General features: G+C 39.3%; 1 protein-coding gene across 6 annotated transcripts in view; it reads left to right on the forward strand.

Moving 5' to 3' along the window:
* FGD4 (FYVE, RhoGEF and PH domain containing 4) overlaps positions 1–21,254 on the forward strand; it is a 175,446-nt gene that overhangs the window by 136,942 nt on the left and 17,250 nt on the right. For all 6 annotated transcript variants that reach the window (XM_074939608.1, XM_074939651.1, XM_074939625.1 and 3 more), the window contains 4 exons: positions 9,146–9,235; positions 11,655–11,800; positions 18,400–18,556; positions 20,637–20,775. In XM_074939608.1, coding sequence (XP_074795709.1) covers positions 9,146–9,235; positions 11,655–11,800; positions 18,400–18,556; positions 20,637–20,775 — 532 coding nt within the window. The remainder of the gene's footprint in view (positions 1–9,145; positions 9,236–11,654; positions 11,801–18,399; positions 18,557–20,636; positions 20,776–21,254) is intronic.

The following is a 21,254-nucleotide window of genomic DNA, read 5'->3' on the forward strand; positions in this document are numbered from 1 at the left end:
TGTAATCCTGCGCAGTGAACATGTTATTTTAGTATAATGTGCTGAGATGGGTTCTGAGTACATTCCTTTCACAGTAAAGTCAGGTGGTTGTCATGTGGGAAAGTGTTACAACACATCTTTAAATTGCTTGAAAAAAATGAGAATTTTCCCTTGGGAAAACAGATGTTGCAGATTACGTTTGTAAGGGGGGCTTCTTGAGCACATTTGATTGATTTACCTGATGGACATATTTGGCAAATTGAGTGCACAGAACCTAACACTTCAAACTAGGAATACAGATATGCTAGATATGAAAGAGAAAATCAGGGGATTTATGAAAAAGCTTTGTCTTTGGAGATGCTGCATAGAAAAGAGAGTTACTGAGATGTTTCCAGACTTAGAGATGTTATCAGACTTTTTATCTTTTTTAAAAGAGGGAAAGTGATCAAAATTCTAATGAGACCAAATATTAACTCATTTTTTCTGGTTTGTATTCTCATTTTGATGAATACTTTCCTGGAGTTGGACATGAATCTGCAAATACCAATTGGATTTGAAATCTGATCTAGGTAACAGTTGACTCCATTCCAACCTTAGGTATTTCATCTCACAAAAGTCTTAGAATTGTCAAGTAATCACACTGAAGACCAAGTTTTCAAATCCGACAAACCAGGAATTCTGTATTTCTGTTGAAGGAGAGTACAAAGAAGTCAGTGATAAAGCTATGAAAATACTGCTTCCACTTGCTCCCAGTTATCACTCTAAGGCTGAGTTTTAAGCGGTGATTTCTGTGAAAACTAACCATAGAAATGGTTAAAACTTGGAAACTAGCAGATACTCAACCAAATATTGCATAACTATGCAGTTTGTAACGGGCCCAGTCTTCTCACTAAAATCTTATGGTGTCTGACCATGCCAAAAATCCATAAAATCAAATTATAGTTTTAAAAACCCAGATTAGATCAGTGTATATAATTAAACTGTAGACATTTAAAGTCACAGAACTGTTCAGTCTTGTGTCCTTCTTGAATCTAGTGTCAAATACAAAAAATAAAAATTGGCTGTGGCAAATCACCAACTTTTAAGATGGGGTAATGGAGCTGCAGTACTAAAAGCTAGAGAGCCACTATGTAAACTACCAGCTATATTCCTTGCCCAGCAACTTTGATGCTTTGAAATGTATTCCTAAAATTTAAGAAAAGGGAAGGAGGAGAGGGAAATATTCTTGCTTTCTGAATGTATGTATCTAAAGAAGATAAGTAGACCCATTGCTGCAGGGATGGGGCTGAGTTTGAGGCTGGGGACTAATGTGAAGCCAGAGCTCATAATAGAGAGCAAATTCTGAACGCTCTTCTGTTTCTTTTCTCAGTTCTATAGCAGGTAGATCTGACCAAGGCATTATGGAATTACAGGCTGTAAAGGGGTCCAGACAAAACGGTCACTTGACGTGGCAGAGTTGTTCTGTTATTGCTGCGAAAATAATCCTGTGTGGAACTTGTTGAGGTTTAAACACTTTACAGGATGTAAGAAAAAATCAAGAACTGCAAATAACACATGGCAGAAGACCTTTAAAGAGAAGACTTTAAGAAAATTGCCAGTCTTGTGTAATGGGATGTGTTTTTCTAACACAAAGGCTGAATAGTACAAAAATGCCACAGCTGTATGAGAGAACACTCTGGGAGAAGTGTTCCATTAGAACTAACTGAAGACACCCCCTCCCTCCCCCCCCAAAAAAAAAATAAAAAGAAAAGAAACAAGTCTGACTACCCCTTTTGAATGTAATGGAAAATCAGAATATAGACTATTGTGTTCTAGAGAGATTTAAAATCAATTGTGTATTTTCAGTAAACAAAGCATTTGTTTGACATGTGCTTTTAGTGGCAGTGCTACAGGCTGCAATATTATAGACACGCTTAAGTATCCCAGAGTTCATGCACGCTGCAGATGTGATGTGGTGTGCTTTTGGTCCGTGAAGAGGACGGGACAGTTTCTTGTATGATGATCTTTCTGCCCGAAAAGGACATGCCTTTTGCCACACTTGTGAGACAGAGAAAACAGCCCTCCTTTATGCCCTAGGTTCTGTAGCTTTGCCTTCCCTGAAGGGACAGAAGTCAGAGTGTGAACATTGCTACATTTCCCTAGGGAAGAATATTCAAAAGGTCATCCCTTTAGCATTGTGTATAGGGGTGACAGCAGTGTCTAAACTAGTGCGGTCACATCTTCAGGGGTAATGAAATCTGTATACCCTTTCTTGAAGGTGGGTAGATATACAATAAATTTATATTTGTAATATTTGGCAGCTTGAAGGGAAGCTGAAGAGAGAGATGTACTTAGTAAATAAGATGATATAATAATGTTGCCAGCTCTCATGATTTTATCGCAAGACTCATATTATTTGGAGTTTGCCTTAAAGCACCAGCTGCTGGAACCAAGAGATTGCATGAGAACATCAGTCTTCATTTAAATTATATTTCTAGCCCACTTGGTTGCAGAGAAAAGCTTGAAAATGTAGAGTCCGTGTGACTTAAATGCTCAAACAGAAGTCAAATAAAAAGGAACTTCAAATGAATTGTATTTTTAAATCTCGTTATTTCTGGGGCCCAACTAATGATTTTTGAACATGAGTTTGGCAGTACTGATGATATATAAAAATTATACATACTTGATATTTTTCTCCCCACCCTTCATATGTCACTTGTATTAGATTGTAAATTCTTTGAGGCAAGGACTCAGTCTGGAAAGGAAAGAATCATATTCTATATTCCCATACCCTCTTCATGTTTGCTGGCAGAAATGGAAAAGCTTTGTTGGTAAGGGATTGATACTAGTTTACTTCAATCTGCAAATTTCAGTAGAAACTGCCTCAAATAAATTGGGATGTAGTTCATAGAAAAAGTTTGATGTAAACTCACAGGATTTGTAAATCTATTGCAGGATTATGAAAAATGTCTACATACTGCTAATATTTTAAGTATGGAAGTGTAATATGTTTTTTAATCTCTGCAGGCTTTTTTCACATCACAGCTTAATGTCTCAGTTCAGGCAATAACTTAAATGCAAACTATTTGTTTTTTCGTTTTGTATCACCATAAAATTATTCTAAGGGGGAGAAACACTCATAACTTTGTAGTAAGAGGTGTGTACCCAGACCACATAGAATGCATAATTTTAGGCTTCATCTGTAAACTGATCAGTTATTTGCAGTCCTGTCTGATACATGGATTTTGCCAGTTGAGCTGGGTGAAACAGGAAAGGTGTTCTGGTCTGGGTGGCTAAATATTTTGAAAAAGCCAGCTGTTAAAAGACTGAACACAAAAGTTATCTATTCCAAGTTACTGATTGGAATAGATAACTTATAGCAGGATAGGGTTGCCAGGTGTCTGGTTTTCCACTGGAACTCCCGGTCAAAAAGGGACCCTGGCAGCTCCAGTTGGCACCACCAGCCAGGCCGTTGAAAGTCCAGTTGGTGGCACAGCAGGGGCACAGAGCTAAGGCAGCCTCCCTGCGGCTCCTGGAAGCGGCTGCCAGGTCCCTACAGCCCCTAGACGCATGGGCGGCCAGGGAGGCTCTGTGCGCTGCCCCCGCCCCAAGGGACAGCTCTGCAGCTTCAGGGAACAGCAACCAATGGGAGCTGCGGGGGCAGCACCTGTGGGCGTGAGGGCAGCACGTGGAGCCTCCCTGGCCCCCCATGCATTTAGGGGCTGCAGGGACCTGGTGACCTCTTCCCAGGAGTCGCAGTAAGCACCGCCAGGACCTTGCACATTAAACCTTCTCCTGCACCCCAACCCTCTGCCCCAGCCCAGAGTCCCCTCCCGCACCCAAACTCCTTCCCAAAGCCCGCACCCACCCACCCCAACACCTTGTTAATCAACATTTTGGAATCTTGTTGTTTTCATTTAATATTAATATTTTGTGTATAATAGAGAATATTTCTTTTTCTTATGTTCCTTTGTGATATTTCATGTAATAGATGATTTCCTGGAGCTATATCAAGCCGTCAGTTTTTTTTAAATAGACCTCTTTACTGAGGTCAGTGGAAAGTTCCGCTTAACCAAGAAGGCATGCTGTGGCCCTAGTACATTATCTATCTTGCTATTCTTATTTGTTCCATTTTTGTTATTTAAAATGTTAAGTTGTTTGTATACAACTAAAAGAAATCTAATTATAAGTCATTAGTAGTTTGGCACAATACTGATCATAGTCAGAAAAATGTGGTTGTTTTTTTGTTTCGCTTTTTTTTGCAAAATATGCCTTATTTAGAGTATGCAAAACTTCCATGAAATATATAATTGTTTATACATTTTCTTGAAAAATTCAGTATTTTTTCCCACTTTCACTATCTGTTTAACAATTTTCCTAGTTGTGAAGAGAGACACATGTTCTGTCCATATACCTGTACATATCATACTATGGAGACATTGTTATACTTCCATCATTAAGGCTGAGACTTGAATGTAAAGCAGGTCTAAAATCCCTCTTTCATCCTTTAATTAAAGATTTTAGTCATCAGATTCAATACCCTAATTCTTCAGAGCAAAGCTGAATTTCTCATAATTTTTGAGCTAACTCTTTGACACAGGAAACAATTTAAAATAGGCTCCTTCTAAAATTTCCCCTGAGATTCTAAGTTTTTTCCAGGCTCCTATAACTAAACAACCACAGGTTTCAGAGTGGTAGCCGTGTTAGTCTGTGTCAGCAAAAAGAACAAGAAGTTCTTGTGGCAGTTAGGAGACTAACAAATTTATTTGAGCATAAGCTTTCATGGGCTAAAACCTACTTCATCGGATGCATGCAGTGGAAAATACAGTAGGAAGATTATATCTATCTAGATAGATATATACACACACACACAGAGAACATGAAAAAATGGGTGTTGCCATACCCACTATAACAAGAGTGATCAGTTAAGGTGAGCTATTATCAGCAGGAGAAAAAAAACCTTTTGTAGTGATAATCAGGATGGCCCATTTCCAACAGTTGACAAGAAGGTGTGAGTAACAGTAGGGGGAAAAATAAGCATGGGGCCTGTCCTGTAGTAGGTGACTTCTGGGTACTCTTCTGGCTCTGTCAATCTGTTTCTTCACTTCAGCAGGTGGGTATTGTAGTTGTCAGAACACTTGATAGAGATCTTGTAGGTGTTTGTCTCTGTCTGAGGGGTTGGAGCAAATGCGGTTGTAGCAGTGCTAATAAGCGATGGTCACATAAACACCACCCTATACTGGAAACCTACTGACCGCTATGCCTACCTACATGCCTCCAGCTTTCATCCAGACTGCACCACACGATCCATTGTCTACAGCCAAGCTCTGCGATACAACCGCATTTGTTGGAAATGGGCCATCCTGATTATTGCTACAAAAGTTTTTTTTTTTTTTCCTCCTGCTGATAATAGCTCACCTTAACTGATCACTCTCGTTATAGTGGGTATGGCAACACCCATTTTTTCATGTTCTGTGTGTGTGTGTGTGTGTGTGTGTATTTTCCACTGCATGCATCCGATGAAGTGGGTGTTAGCCCACAAAAGCTTATGCTCAAATAAATTTGTTAGTCTCTAAGGTGCCACAAGTACTACTCGTTCTTTAAACAACCACAGTAATCGGAAACTCAACTTCACATCGCTTCATTTTCATAACATACCCACGTTAGGAACATGTTAAAAATATAACCTAAAAGTTATTTTCACTGATTCGTAATAACCAATATTAGATCTGCAAAGAAGATTCACTTCCCCTCTCCTACACTGCCCCATCTAAAAACTTACCTTCACTCATCTCACATGGCCCTAAAATAGTCTGAGACTGGGGAACCCATTTCCTGTGAGCCAAGGCATTGGTATTTCAGGTGTTCTCATTGTGCCATGGTGCATAGAAACTGGGCCAACCACATCAGGTCTTCCAACACAGTGGTTCTCTACCTGGGGTATGCGTACCCCTGGGGGTATGCAGAGGTCTTCCAGGGGGTACATTAACTCATCTAGATATTTGCCTAGTTTTAAAACAGGCTACATAAAAAGCACTAGCCAAGTCAGTACAAACTACATACAGATAATGGCTTGTTTAGATGGCTCTATATACTATACACTGAAATGTAAGTACAATATTTATATTCCAACTAATTTATTTTATAATTATATAGTAAAAATGAAAAACTAAGCAATTTTTCAGTAACAGCGAGCTGTGACCCTTTTCTATTTTTATGCCTGATTTTTGTAAGCAAGTAGTTTTTAAGTGAGGTGTAACTTGGGGGTACGCAAGACCAATCAAACTCCTTGAAGGGTACAGAAGTTTGGAGAGGTTGAGTGTCCCTTCCCTACAGTGTCCATATAAGAAAGTGAGGCTACCCCTACTAAATCGGCCACCACTTCCCACTATTTCAACGAGAGTGAAACCAGGCTGACCTTATGGAAATAGCTGTTGTTTTGTGGTTGGGGGACTAGTCAGGACACCACAAGGAGAAGGAGAATCTGGGGAGCAGAGGAGAGTGAGGACACACATGAGGATGGCAGTGGCAGCAGAAGGCTGAGAATAGCTGAATCGGGGTATAGAGTGGGAGACTAGGAGAAAGCATGGTTGGCGTTTGAGGGCTTGTCTACGTGAGCAAATTTACCAACATAATTCTGGTAAATTTTACTGCTATAGCTACACCAGTATAATTCCACACTTGGACACTCCCATTCTGGAATAAGAGCGCCTTTGTCTAGTTTACCTTATACCATTTCCAAAGCAACATAAAAGCAAATGATATAATTAATGATGGTAAATTAATGATGGTAAATTTCCCCATGTAGACCAGCCCTGAGTGGGGCACAGAGAAGAAAGGGGGGCAGCAGGAGACCGAGGAGGCGTAGGATTCAGGAGCATATTGAGTGGAGATGGGGCAATGTGGGAGCAGGAGAAGATGAGGGGAGGAGGAAATTGGGTGTCCATCTACCACAGGGTCCAGAGAAGAGATTGGAGAGGAGAATGTGGGGTGGAAGAGGGAGGCTGAGGTGGTTCAGAGGAACATAAGAGGTAGGAGAAGACTAAATGAGATGGGAAGATAAAAAGGTTTAGGAAGAGACTAATAGGGATGCAGAGGAAAAGAAGGCAACTGTGGGGGAAATATAAAGGGAAAAGGAGGGAAAATATGGGGGCAGGAGACAGAAGTCAATGGGATAGTGAAGGAAATGGGACAGGAGGAGAGACCAGGGTGGTGATCCAGCAGAGGACCAGAGAGGACAGAATGACAGCTTCTCCACCCCAGGAGTTAGGAGACGGCCCAGAGTGGAAATTGATACACTTGTTTGTGTGTGTTTCAGGTAAAATTTTGGACCTGAAATGCTCTCACCCTTTGGTTTTGGGAAGCTTCCCCTTAAAAGGGAAAAAGCAGATGGCAAACTTTTTTTAAATGTATTTGGCTTAAAAATGGTAGGATTTTTTTTTTAATCTCCCACATTTGAGGTCCCTAACTCATGATAATTTTAATGCTTTGTGTTGGCAATATCAGTTACATTATTTTAACAAGTCTGGTCCCTGCTTGCTTTTTCCTTTAACTAGGTTCTGTAATACATGCAAATAACATGGACCCTGAAAATATGTAGTGAAATGGTTCTTCCCTCAGGTTTGGGGAAACTGCTGGGATTTTGGCGGGAGGGAGGGGCAAATAATTTTTGCAGAAAAACCAAGAATCTTTGTAGCCTGTAAAATCCAAATGTAAGACTTTATCTGTAAATTATCATACTAACCTACAGTATCCTATAGTTGTTTTAAGCTTTTCTGGTCTCTGAGGTGCTTCTGAGTGCATGTAGACAGTAGGAGTGCTATTTTATAAGCTCCAATAATACAGTGGTCATTATATGGTTAAGCAGATTTAATGGAGACTATCTTGTCAAAGCGGCTACTTAAGTCTGAAGGGAGAAGTTTTGGCATGCAGCAATATGGCTGGTGGCAGCCCTGAAGCTTAGGACCAAAGTGTGTTTCAGTTGCTTGCAGATACTAACGTTTACAAGGATGGTAATAGCATTAAAGCTTGGGTGAATACTACAAAATATGAGCCGCTAACGGACTATCAAATAAAAGTGATGTACTTCAGTGTTCTGCAAACGTTTGCAAAGATGTCTGTAGCACGTGTGTGTCTTAGTTGTGAAAATGTGTTTGCTGGAAGATTCGCACCACAAATTACTTATTCAATTCCTCTTCTTAATAAAAGATTTACTCTTACAGCCACATAGTGGAAACAATATCTTGGATGAAATCCTAGCCCCATTAAAGCCAATAACAAAACTCCCATTGACTTCATCGGGCCAGGATTTCACTCCATGTGAATAAGGTGAACAGCCACACAAGTGAATAGTAGAGCTGTTCCAAAATTTTTCCATGGAACGTTTTTCCATTAGAGAATGCCATTTCATCAAAATCAAAATGTTGTGTGGAAATGTTGATTTCATTTTTTTTCCCCCCTGAGGTTGAAATGTTTTGTTTCAAGCCTTTTGTAATGGAGCATTTCAATTTTTCTGTTTCAGAATGACTCCGTTGCAATTCTTTTCTGGTTTTTAATATATCATATTTTTTAAAAATTGAAATTGGAACAAAATGATCTGGAATAATAATTTTTGGAATTTCAGTATGGGGGGGGGGAATTCAGAATTGTGGAATTTCCCATGAAACAGAAAATCCATTTCCTGCGCAGCTCTGGTGAATACTCTTACTGCAGCTAACCTATTATCTGGAATCCATAGCCTGATTGTCTACATAAAATGTTTGTGCAATAATTTTGATTAACTAACAGTCATGCAAAGAACAGTCAGTTTAAACTATATTGGAAACCAAAAAAAGAGCTGAATTCATCTGGCAAAAAATAAGAATTAATTCATCCAGCTCTGAAATGTTAATGGTAATTATCAGGGCACTAGTTGTTCAACTGGGTAGGAACCTGGGGATGGGGAGTATGGAAGGGGTTGGCAAATACCTAGTAATAATAGAAAGCCATCTGCACAAACAGGAAAACTGTTACATGTTTTGTTTGTTCTGCACTGCTACTGATTTTTACTTCCTGGTAAATCCTTTGGGAATTTTATGTCCTTTTGGATTACTTTGTTTGGGGGGGGGGGGGGGAGTTACTAATTTAATGTAGACCTTGAATTGAATTACCCTGAACTATTCAGAAAAAGAATCTTACATTTTTTCAGGAGACAGATGAGGAGAAACGTCATAAAATTGCTGATGAGCTTTTGCATACGGAAAGAGCCTATGTCAGCCGACTTGACCTCTTAGACAAGGTGAATTTTGCTTTAAGAAGTGCTTCATTCTTTTTTTTACTTATACTGCAGTTCATGTGAGCTTTATCTGTTTGTAAAAACCACATTAAGGGATTGTGGGTTTTTGCCTTCTGCTAATCCTCTCAACTAAGCAGTCATTTGCAACAACTACTTCGTTTTGTTTTTAAATAATTTCAATGTTTGCAAAATGTGAGCAATAGAAGTGCAAGGTTCCATAGCAGTGGGACAGCCTAGAAAGAGGAGAGGCTAATTTCACCTCTCTGCTCATTCATTTCTTGGCCTTTGCTGAAACTGCCAACAAGGGTGCCAATGTTTAGTGGCATGTGTTTGATGTAATCACCTGCTCACTAAGCCATTGAACAGTGTCTCTGGGAGAACTTTGGTGTCTACTGATGTTAGCCAGCTTTCAAACAGTGACCTAGAAGAGAAGCATCCCATCTTAAACCTTCTCTTCTCTATTTTTCCATCACATGGTCTACCTAATTTCTATTAAAATGAATGGATACTCATATTCTGTGATGGAAGAATTGAGTGCTTGCACTTTTCACAGCTTCAGACTATATTTGTCATTTCTTAAATGTCAAACTATCTGCAGTTCTCTAATTTTCTTTGAGCCTGACTACTTTCTCATATATATCTACTATACCTAGATATCTCTGATCATGCATTGCTTTGTCAGCTAACCGTGTTTTTCATCTTCATTTCATGTTGATGTTTCCTTGGTCTAGCACATGGGCTTGTAAATCAAGATCAGGTCTGAAAAGTCCTAATAGCTATATTAAACAGCTGGTAGCTGTCAGACTGCTTAGGCATATCAGTTTTGGCTCTCATGAATATGAGAGAAATGATTAACATAGCTGTCTTACATGAACACGTGTTGAAAATAGACCTTTCTTGCAAATAAGAGCATTGTTTTAGGGGCATAAGAAATCACAGTAAAATATTCAAATTTACTTTTAGTCTCTTTTGACTGACATTGTAGAAGTATTTTCACAATCCCAATTTAAGATGAATTTCTCCATGCAAGTTTTTCCAAAATATCAGGCAAAATTCAGAGAAAAGTTTACAGATTGCACCTAAAACTACCAGCATCATGGGGAAAAAAGGAGAATGGTGGAGGCTGTGTTTATATCCCTAAATGTAATTAAAATAATACTTATATAATGTTTATAAGCCCTTCCATGCCTACATTTCTATGATTCTGTAGGTGGTGGGGTTTTTTTAATTCTACTGCTGTAGTACCAAAAGGCACAGATTCAGAATCAGAGCCTTGTTGTGCTAGATGTCTTAAAACACACATGAAGGCACAGCCCCTGTCTCCAAAGCGCTTATATCCTAAAAGGACAAGGGGATCCAATGTACAGACAAAGTGCTCAGGGTGATGGCTGCAAAACATCATGCTGAGCTCAATGTTTTATGAGACAGTGTGGGGCAACAAGGGAGCATCAAGGGGATGAATTAACGAGGACTTTTCAGCTTGGAAAAGAGGAGACTAAGGGGGGATATGATAGAGGTCTATAAAATCATGAGTGGTGTGGAGAAAGTGAATAAGGAAAAGTTATTTACTTGTTCCCATAATATAAGAACTAGGGGCCACCAAATGAAATTAATGGGTAGCAGGTTTAAAACAAATAAAGGGAAGTTCTTCACACAATGCACAGTCAGCCTGTGGAACGCCTTGCCTGAGGAGGTTGTGAAGGCTAGGACTAGAACAGGGTTTAAAAGAGAACTGGATAAATTCATGGAGGTTCAGGCCATTAATGGCTATTAGCCAGGATGGGCAAGGAATGGTGTCCCTAGCCTCTGTCTGTCAGAGGGTGGAGATGGATGGCAGGAGAGAGATCACTTGATCATTACCTGTTCAGTTCACTCCCTCTGGGGCACCTGGCATTGGCCACTGTCGGTAAACAGGATACTGGGCTGGATGGACCTTTGGTCTGACCCAATATGGCCATTCTTATGTTCTTAAGAATACGGAAGTGGGAAAGGAAAGAGGATGTTGAGGGAGAAGCAAAGAAAAGAAGATAGTATGGAGGACTGGAAAGGAGGCCAGAAAGAAAGGCCAGTCAGCTGATAGAAAGAATACCTGTAGTCCAAACTGAAAGAAAGCAAAGTATGATGACATCACTTGCACCCAATGTGTTCTAGAAGTGCCTTATTCCCCAGGGCTTCACTGTTGCTCTGGCTCCTAGAGGGCACATTGGGGTGGGGAGTTCCACTGATATCTGAAGGAGGTGAGGGGAAGTGGGGGGACAATACTTCAATAATTTTGGATGCTCCCACAGTTTAGCAACAACAGTAACCATCTTGAAATGCTTGGGGGGGGGGGAACGGGCGCGTTTGTCTGCTGTGTACCACTTAAAGATAACAGAAATGCACATTGGCCTGTTAACTTTTAAGTCCTTCTCCTCTATTGCAGGTATTCTATGGCAGATTATTGGAGGAAGCTAACAGGGGTTCATTTCCAGCTGAGGTGGTCAATAAAATCTTTTCTAATATTTCATCGATCAATGCCTTCCACAGTAAATTCTTGCTTCCGGAGCTTGAGAAAAGAATGCAAGAATGGTAAGATTGTTTTGAAAGATACTAAGCCTTTTAATAATGGGTCTGAGCTAGCATAGAAATTGTTACATGACAGAGACAGAGGACACTTTACCGTTAAAATGCTCCAAGGAAGTTCTGCTCCTGGGAAAAAGTGTCTGCTGCTCTACTGTTCATCAGGGTTTCGTTTAATAGAGGAATTAAGCATGTCCTTAGCTTAAGCACACGCATTGTCTCAATGAAGTCAATGGGATTACTCACATGTGAAATCTTTAGTTGAATGGGAGCGGTAGCCCTTTAAGATTATATGCTACCCGGTGAGTCTGTTGCCTGAAATACAGGAATTGGTGCAAATGAATGTTTATACAGTTATTATGCAATAACCTGATGCATTAATTTTTATCGTTGCTTTCTACGCTATAATAAAGTAGAATTCCTTTTATTATTACATGTTTTAACTTTATCATTTAGTAATTAACACCTGGTTCTGAATTATTTTTAGGATGATGTTGTCATGGCATTTTTTCAAAGGAAAGTCATGTTAAAAGAGCAAGCCAGGGTGGTATATATGTTAAAATATTGTGTAATGGGCATTTTGTACTCTGGATAAACTTTTTATTTTCCTTCCCTCAGTGCAAATAACTAGAAGTGTGCCTGTGCTGTGATAACACTAGACATAGCGGTTGTCAGCACACACTCAATTTATTTAATTCAACCTAATTCTTCAAAAAAAGTAACATTTTCTATAAAGCAAGGAAATATCATAATTAGATAACACCTAAACAGCATAAAATAAAGTAATGCTTAACATTAGGCTTGGATTCCGTACAATATTAAATACTTTATTATAATGGTGTATATGAGAAATTCATCTTTTTGGATTCATCAGATAAAAAAATCTGATACTAAATGTGAACCCAAATATTAAACTGCTCAATTTTGGGGGAGGGGAAGTACGATTTACTTCAGTAATGCTTTAAAAGCTATAGCATACATAAACTACGTTCTGCCTTAGAGAAAGAGCACAAATTATAGGAGACAGACTACTATGTGTCATATTAGTAAAATACTGTGACAGGATCCCGGAGTACAACCTGGAACTGTGGGACAACTGTTCCCCCTTAACTCTCCAACCTGGGCTGTCTCTCACAAAGTTTTATGCCAGTGACAAACAGCAAACCCTTCTAGGCACTGTGATCACTTAGCCATCATCATGTGGAACCCCACACACACAGCAAAATTGCATGAATGCTCCCAGAGCCACTCATGAATAAGGCTATGATTTAGTCACGGGTTTTTTTAGTAAAAGTCACATACAGGTCAGGAGCAATAAACAGAACTGGCCATGACTTTTACGAAAAATACCCCTAACTAAATCTTAGGTGCTAAGGAATGTGGGGCGGGGGGAGGGCACTCCAGCATGTGGGGAAGATGCTCTGGCAGTCGCTGCTGCTCCTGGGGGCAGGTGGACAGCCCGGGGCCTCCCTGCTGTCGCTGCTGCTCCTCTGGGTTGGAGATGGCCCGGGGCACCCCTGCTGCCACTACTGCTCCTCCGGGGTGGGGGGGGTGGCCCAGGGCTAGCAGGCACAGCTGAGGGTATAGCCTGAGGTAGAGTTTCATTGCAGCCTGGTCCGGCAACCTGCCTGCTTTGCCGTGAGAATGCAGGCTAATCAAGCCCAGGTTCTGTTAGGCCTCCAGTGCTAACCCACAGTTCTACCTAGGCTGTGATTTCTTGTCTACCTCCTTCCTTCCTTCTGCATTGAAGTCACCTACACTGGCTCAGTACTTTAACCCCACATTTTCTCACTCCATTTTTGCTGTGCTTCCAAAGAATTTGAGCAGCGCTAGTCCATGAACGTGTGCTAAGAATCACTTTGTGGCTCGCAGACTGAATTCCTTAGTGATGATCTCATTAGAAGTTCTTGATGCCGAATGCCGTTTGGTTTTGTGTACAAAACAGTCTGCGTTAATAATGAGGAGCTCCGCTTGGAAGTTACTTAAAGTTCTTATGTCACTGACACAGGCAGCAGCTCCATGCCAAGTGAGAGAGAGCATCCTGCAAACAAATTCACGGAAGAGCCCAGGTTAATTCATACTAAGAACCATGGGATATCCCACCAGAAATCCCATCCCAGTTCACTGACTAGTGCAGCACCACTGGGGATACTATTGCACAAGGAGGACTTTGCAGTGGGGATGCACCAGGCTAGGTTAGTCTGGGCTAACGCTGCAGTGAAGCCATACACCCTAAATGGCACTAGAATTATAAGCTCTATGGACTTTGCTGGGTTGTGTTTGGTGGATTAACTAAGACTGTTTTGAACAAAAGGCAGTGAGAACCTGTTTATATTACAGCAGGCATTTAATCCTGGGTAAATGGTGTTCCAGTTGGTCATGACATCTTGAGACTAGGGTTGTTGAATAATCGCAGCTAACTTACACAATTAACTCAAAAAAATTAATTGTGATTAAAAAAAATTAATCTCAATTAATTGCACTGTTAAACAATAGAATACCAATTGAAATGTATTAAATATTTTGGATGTTTTTCTACATTTTCAAATATATTGATTTCTATTATAACACAGAATACAAAGTGTACAGTGCTCACTTTATATAATTTATTACAAATGTTTGCACTGTAAAAATGATAAACAAAAGAAATAGTATTTTTCAGTTCACCTCATACAAATACTGTAGTGCAATCTCTTTATTGTGAAAGTGTAACTTACAAATGTAGATTTTGTTGTTACATAACTGCACTCAAAAACAAAACAATGTAAAGCACAAGAGACTACAAGTCCACTCAGTCCTACTTCTTGTTCAGCCAATCGCTAAGACAAACAAGTTTGTTTACATTTACAGGAGAGAATGCTGCCTGCTTCTTATTTACAATGTCACCTGAAACTGAAACAGGCATTTGCATGGCACTTTTATAGCTGGCGTTTCAAAGTATGTACGTGCCAGATATGCTGAACATTTGTATGCCCCTTCATGCTTCGGCCACCATTCCAGAGGACATGCTGATGATGCTCTTCAAAAAAAAAAAAAAATGTTAATTAAATGTGTGACTGAACTCCTGGGGGGAGAATGGTATGTCTCCAGCTCTGTTTCACCCACATTCTGCCATGTATCTCGTGTTCAGTCTCGGATGATGACCCAAGCACATGTTCGTTTTAAGAACACTTTTACTGCAGATTTGACAAAATGCAAAGAAGGCACGAATGTGAGATTTCTAAAAATAGCTCTAGCACTCGACCCAAGTTTTAAGCCTCTGAAGTGCTGTTCAGAGTCTGAGAGGGACGAGGTGTGGAGCATGCTTTCAGAAGTATTGAAAGAGCAACAATCAGATGCAGAAACTACGGAACCTGAACTACCAAAAAAGAAAATCAACCTTCTGCTGGTGTCATCTGTCTCAGATGATCAAAATGAACATGCAACGGTCCGCTCTGCTCTGGATAGCTGTTGAGCAGAACCTGTCATCAGCATGGACGCATGTCCTCTGGAATGGTGGTTGAAGCATGAAGGGACATATGAATCTTTAGTGCATCTGGCACTTAAATATCTTGCAACGCCGGTGTCAAGGTTCCTTCCCCACTCTGAAATCTAGGGTACAGATGTGGGGACCTGCATGAAAAACCCCCTAAGCTTATTTTTAACAGCTTAGGTTAAAACTTCCCCAAGGTACAAACTATTTTACCTTTTGCCCCTGGACTTTATTGCTGCCACCACCAAGTGTCTAACAAATATATAACAGGGAAAGAGCCCGCGTGGAAACGTCTTCCCACGCAAAATCCTTTCAAACCCTACACCCCCTTTCCTGGGGAAGGGTTGATAAAAATCCTCACCGATTTGCATAGGTGAACACAGACCCAAACCCTTGGATCTTAAGAACAATGAAAAAGCAATCAGGTTCTTAAAAGAAGAATTTTAATTGAAGAAAAAGTAAAAGAATCACCTCTGTAAAATCAGGATGGTAAATACCTTACAGGCTAATCAGATTCAAAACATAGAGAATCCCTCTAGGCAAAACCTTAAGTTACAAAAAGACACAAAAACAGGAATATACATTCCATTCAGCACAACTTATTTTATCAGCCATTTAAACAAAACAGAATCTAACGCTTATCTAACTAGATTGCTTATTAGCCCTTTACAAGAGTTCTGACCTGCATTCCTTTTCTGTTCCCAGCAAAAGCAACACACAGACCGAGAGAGCCTTTTTCTCCCCACCTCCAGCTTTGAGAGTATCTTGTGTCCTCATTGGTCATTTTGGTCAGGTGCCAGCGAGGTTATCCGAGCTTCTTAACCCTTTACAGGTGAAAGGGCTTTTCCTCTGGCCAGGAGGGATTTAAAGGTGTTTATCCTTCCCTTTATATTTATGGCAGCTGGCTACAACAGTGCCATGCAAACACCTGTTCTCACTTTCAGGTGACATTGTAAACAAGAAGCGGGCAGCATTATCTCCTGCAAATTGTAACCAAACTTGTTTGTCTGAGTGATTGGCTGAAGTAGGACTGAGTGGAATTGTAGGCTCTAAAGTTTTACGTTGTGCTCTTAGCCCACTGAAAATGGGTATGGATGAAAATGGGTATGGCTTTGAGTCTATGGTAAATGGATAGATAGCATTGTCACGAGTAAACAAGCATTTTCAAACGGGCATATATTGAGGATAACGTTATGGTTTGGGAACTGGTAACAAGGTTCCGGTAGTTTTGATGAGCCAGCCAACGCACAAATTGTTTGAATCATTTATGGATTGGTTATCTACAGCCATCAGTTCACCGATGGCACTATGCGTTCTGTCATCAGAAGATTCTTCTTTCCAAGCTGCCTCTGCGCTGCATGTTCTTCCAGAGTACTTTGTGCTGTGCCTTATGGATAAGCCCCTGCATTTTCCATTTAAACTGATTTTTACCACACACACAAATCCTGGGTTTTACAAAAAGTATTATTCACTTCCCCCCAGCCCCAATTTTCACTGTACTTTTATATATTCAAGTATATAAAAAATAGCTTGTTTTATTAGGAAAATACAATACATTGCGAGAGATTAAGATATTACAATAATACGTTAATCTGTGTGTATATGCCACGCTGCCTGTTGAAGTAAGGCTGTGTATTAATCTAGAAGATACACACAATAAACAGACACACACGCAAGCTCTTAAGTACGTGCACATCTGAACGTACTGATGAATCTCAACCCACCATGTACATTTTTCAAGCTGTTAGCAGATAACAGTTTAAAGATCTGACACACTAAACGGGACAAAAATGAAAATCTGTATCAGAATACATTTCAGAACACAAGGAAAGTATTCACAAGTTTAAAAAAAACAAAAACCAGGAGAAAAGGATGAAGTTGAGTGTATGCGCTGCTAATGGTGTGGCCCAATTATTAAATGTAAATATTTGTAGGCTAATAGTTCTAAGTCTACAATAGTAAACTTTATTCAAATGGAAAGTTTTATTTGGGGATCAGAGATATATTATTTTCTTAAACTCAGAGGTGGCATTGTGATTTGAGTTCTGTTGTAGTTCTGCAGCAAACCACATTGAATTCCATTAATCTGCTGTACTTTTTCCCCTTTTCTTCCATCCACCCTCCCCCGCCCAATATTTACCCAGAAAAATTAGTAATTTTTTTCCACCAATTTTCACCTTTTGTTTTTGTTGTAATAAATACCAGTACATTCCTGGGAAACATTAAATAAAATAAAAAATGAAAATGAAGGGCCCTACTTATGGAGGGGTTCTGAAGTCATAGTAGACTTTTATTCTTGCCAAGACTTAATGTGCTTGACTTTTTTGGACATCTCTGATATGGCCTAGTGCCCAAGCTTGTAAAAATTGGACACCTTCAGGTCTGGCATTAGAGACAGCCTTGAAAATTTAGTTTCTCTGGAGGGAAAGTGAAATCAGACCACCTTTGGTAAACTAGCAGCTATAGATAAGTAGCCCATTTCATTTGTAGGCTATTTCTTGTTTGGCTCATAAAACTATTGGAACCTTGTTGCAAACTCTGTATGTTTGTGAAAAGGTCAGCACGAAGTGATTTTTCAAATTTTGAAAAGCTGCTAAATGCTACTTGTTTACTGTGGACCTAAAGCAACACGACATTCTTTACTACTTTAAGCTTCTAAGTGACTTAATTTTTTTTTTTCAAAGTATGAAATTTATCATAATTAACTTAAAACTGTCTGATTTTTTTCAATAGTTTCTAGCAATACTGGAATCTTCTCAGTTCTGCATTAATTGGCCTCCTGAGTTTTCACCTCCAGCTGAGAAGTGCAGTGTTGTATAACTTATAATGGCAGCTCAGAGAAATGCCATTCACTAAATGGAAATAATGAAAGAAGAATTAACATTTTATATAGTGCTTTATTCCTTACTTAAGGCCTTTATACATGATCAAGATAGGACACAAAGATTGTTTTCACTTTTGCAGGTCTCCTTTGAAGGTCAGACTGGGATCCTTTATGTAGTAGTATTGAACTTGGAAGATTCATTACTTTATATTTTTTAAATAATATTTTTCCCTCATTCTGTCAGCTAGTTAATACCTTGTCGGCTTTTACTTATTTGCTGTGAAGTTGAGACTCAATCCTCTTGCTCTGCAGGACTGGGACCCCCAGAATTGGAGATATTCTGCAGAAGTTAGCTCCTTTCCTCAAGATGTATGGAGAGTATGTGAAAAACTTTGATAATGCAATGGAACTGGTGAAAATGTGGACTGAGCGGTCACCTCTATTCAAATCCATTATTCAGGACATTCAGGTAATGTAGGAGACTATTTCTTGAAAAGCTACAAAGTAGTGTGTATGTGTCATTTTCTATATTTCTGAAAGACCGTTTTAATTCATTAAATATCCAGTCCCTTAGAAAGACAAGGTAGGTAAGGTAATAATATCTTTTATTGGACCAACTTCTGTTGGTGGAAGGAACAAACTTTCAAGCTACACAGAGCTCTTCCTCAGGTCTGGAGAAGGTAACCAGAGCGTCTGAGCTAAATAAAAGGTGGGACAAGTCTAAGGGGTTCACACACACAGTAGGAGACAACTTCCCACTTCACTTTAAGTAAAGGGTGAGCAGGCAGTAGGGTGTTTTACAAATTGGTTTTATGGCTCATTACAACTGTCTGTGTTAAGTCCATGGTTTTCAGTGTCCAACAGAGTTATGAATTTAAGTTCCCAGGCTTGTCTTTTGAAGCAGTTGTGTAGGTTTCCTATGAGGATGAGCACTGAGAGGTCAGATGTGGAGTGATTGCTTTGCTTTGTGAAAAATATACACCCATGGGTGATAGGTTATTTTTTGTCTGTTATCATTTTTCTATGCGAGTTTGTTTGAGAGTATAGTGATTGTCTGGTTTCACCCATGTAGTTGTTGTTGGAGTCTTTGATGCGCTGGATGAGGTATACCACATGTTGCAATGGGTATGTATAGGAACCATGGATTTTGAAAAGTGTGTTGTGGGGGGTATTGATCATTTTAGCAGTGGAGTTATGTCTGCAGGTTTTGCATCTGTTGTTCTCACAGAGTCTGGTGCTGCTTTGAATTGATGTTTCCTGGTCTGTGGGAAGCTTGCTTCTGATGATGAGCTTGGATAGGCTGGGGGATTGTTTGAAGCCCAGAAGAGGGGGTTGGGAAAGATTTCTTTCAGGATGTGGTTCCCATCAAGTATGCATTGTAATTGTTTGATACCCCTTATGAGTTCCAGTGGGGAGCGTTAGGTGACAAATAGGGCTATGCAGTCAGGGGGATTTTTGTTTTTGTAATGAAGCAGGTTCTCACGGGGTATTTGGGTGGACCATTCCATAACACAATCTATTTTTCTGGTCCCTTAGAAGCAAGTCAGGGTTCCATTTTGTCCTAGTTTTCCTTTTCCTTCCCATATCCTTCCTCTCCAGTGAAACGCATCATCGATCAAAGCATAAATGTTAAAACACGAGGACCAATGAATTTGCTTTATGTCAGTCAAAGATACTAAAAAGGAAATAACTTTTTTTTTTTTTTTTTACAATTACATACTTGCCCATCTCTAAATTCCTAACTTGTCATGTTGGCTGACATGACCTGCAGTTTTCCAAAACACCTGAGTTAGGAAGTACATTTACAATCCTAAAAATTGAGTAATTGAAGGGTATAGAAGCAGTCAGTCATGGAAATGTATCTCTTTGGAAAAGTCTGTAACTTCACCTCTCCAGGGCCCCTTCTTGATTTTTCTGTTAATTATGGATATCATTTCCAGCCTACAGACCAACTAGAAGTTTAGGAAAGGAATAAGACATTCCTGCAGTGTGGTGCAATTTAAGCAGAATGTGTGGCCCTCAGTAAGGGACTTCTTTTGTGTGCTTTAGTCTAATCTACAGTTTACTCCTTTCTAAGGAAATGGAAGTAAACAGACATTATTTTTCTCAAAATAGCTACCCTTGTTTTTACATCATGTATAACTATGTATTGAAAGACAGCATTTGTCATACATGTGTGCCATATTAGAGTCCAGAAGAATATGCCCTGATCTTATGACTTGTCATGGTAAATTCAGTTTCCCTTATTAACTGAATTAGATGTTTAAAATCAGTTATTACAGATGATATTAGAAAAATTAAGTTCAAATGCAATATCATTTGTGGTCCTATTTATGAAATTCTTTCTGCTTGATACAAAGAAAATAAATACAGTGATTCTCCCTGCTTTACAATAATTAACTTTACTTGCTTTTAAAGTCATTGGAAAGAATGTTAATTATTTGATTAGGATTTAGGTCAGTCACACCTTTATATTGTGTTATCACATGCTAAGTTATGGAAAAATATTGTCTGAACTGTGGTATCTAAATATATTTACATTTTCCTAGACACAAAAAGTCTGTGGGAGTTTGACATTGCAACATCATATGCTAGAACCAGTACAACGCATTCCACGCTATGAGATGCTACTAAAGGACTACCTAAGGAAACTGCCTCAAGATTCCCTAGACTGGAAGGATGCTGAAAGTAAGTATTTCATGGATTGTGTGATAACTTCATATAGCAATAAGAAAACAGTAATAAAAGAACCCTATAAATTAAAGCTATCCCAGTAAAAATGAGGTAAAGGAACACTATTTCAGGGAAAATGTTAGTGTAGAGTTGTAAGAGTCTTTGAAAAATGACCCATTTTTTATGTTGATTTCTAGGCTACCATTAGAGCAGTGAAACTTACAATTTGTCCTTCCTGTCATGGAGCACAAAAATTCTACTTTTGTTTCACATGATTTTGCACCCTTTTCTGAAACTATGCCATATGCACAATCCTTAGGAGAAGGCTAGTTTGGCATTTAAGCCCACTTTTGTGTGGCTTTTTATATAGAAATGGTCTTTGCTGAAGAAAAATTTGAAAATGGGATCCATATTTTGTTTTTTTAAAATACATATTTCAGCAATTTTTTTTGTGAAAATAGATTCCATTTTCAAGTTTTATCATTTTTCATGTA

This window comes from Natator depressus, chromosome 1, assembly GCF_965152275.1.
Source record: "Natator depressus isolate rNatDep1 chromosome 1, rNatDep2.hap1, whole genome shotgun sequence".
NCBI classification, from domain to species: Eukaryota; Metazoa; Chordata; order Testudines; family Cheloniidae; genus Natator; species Natator depressus.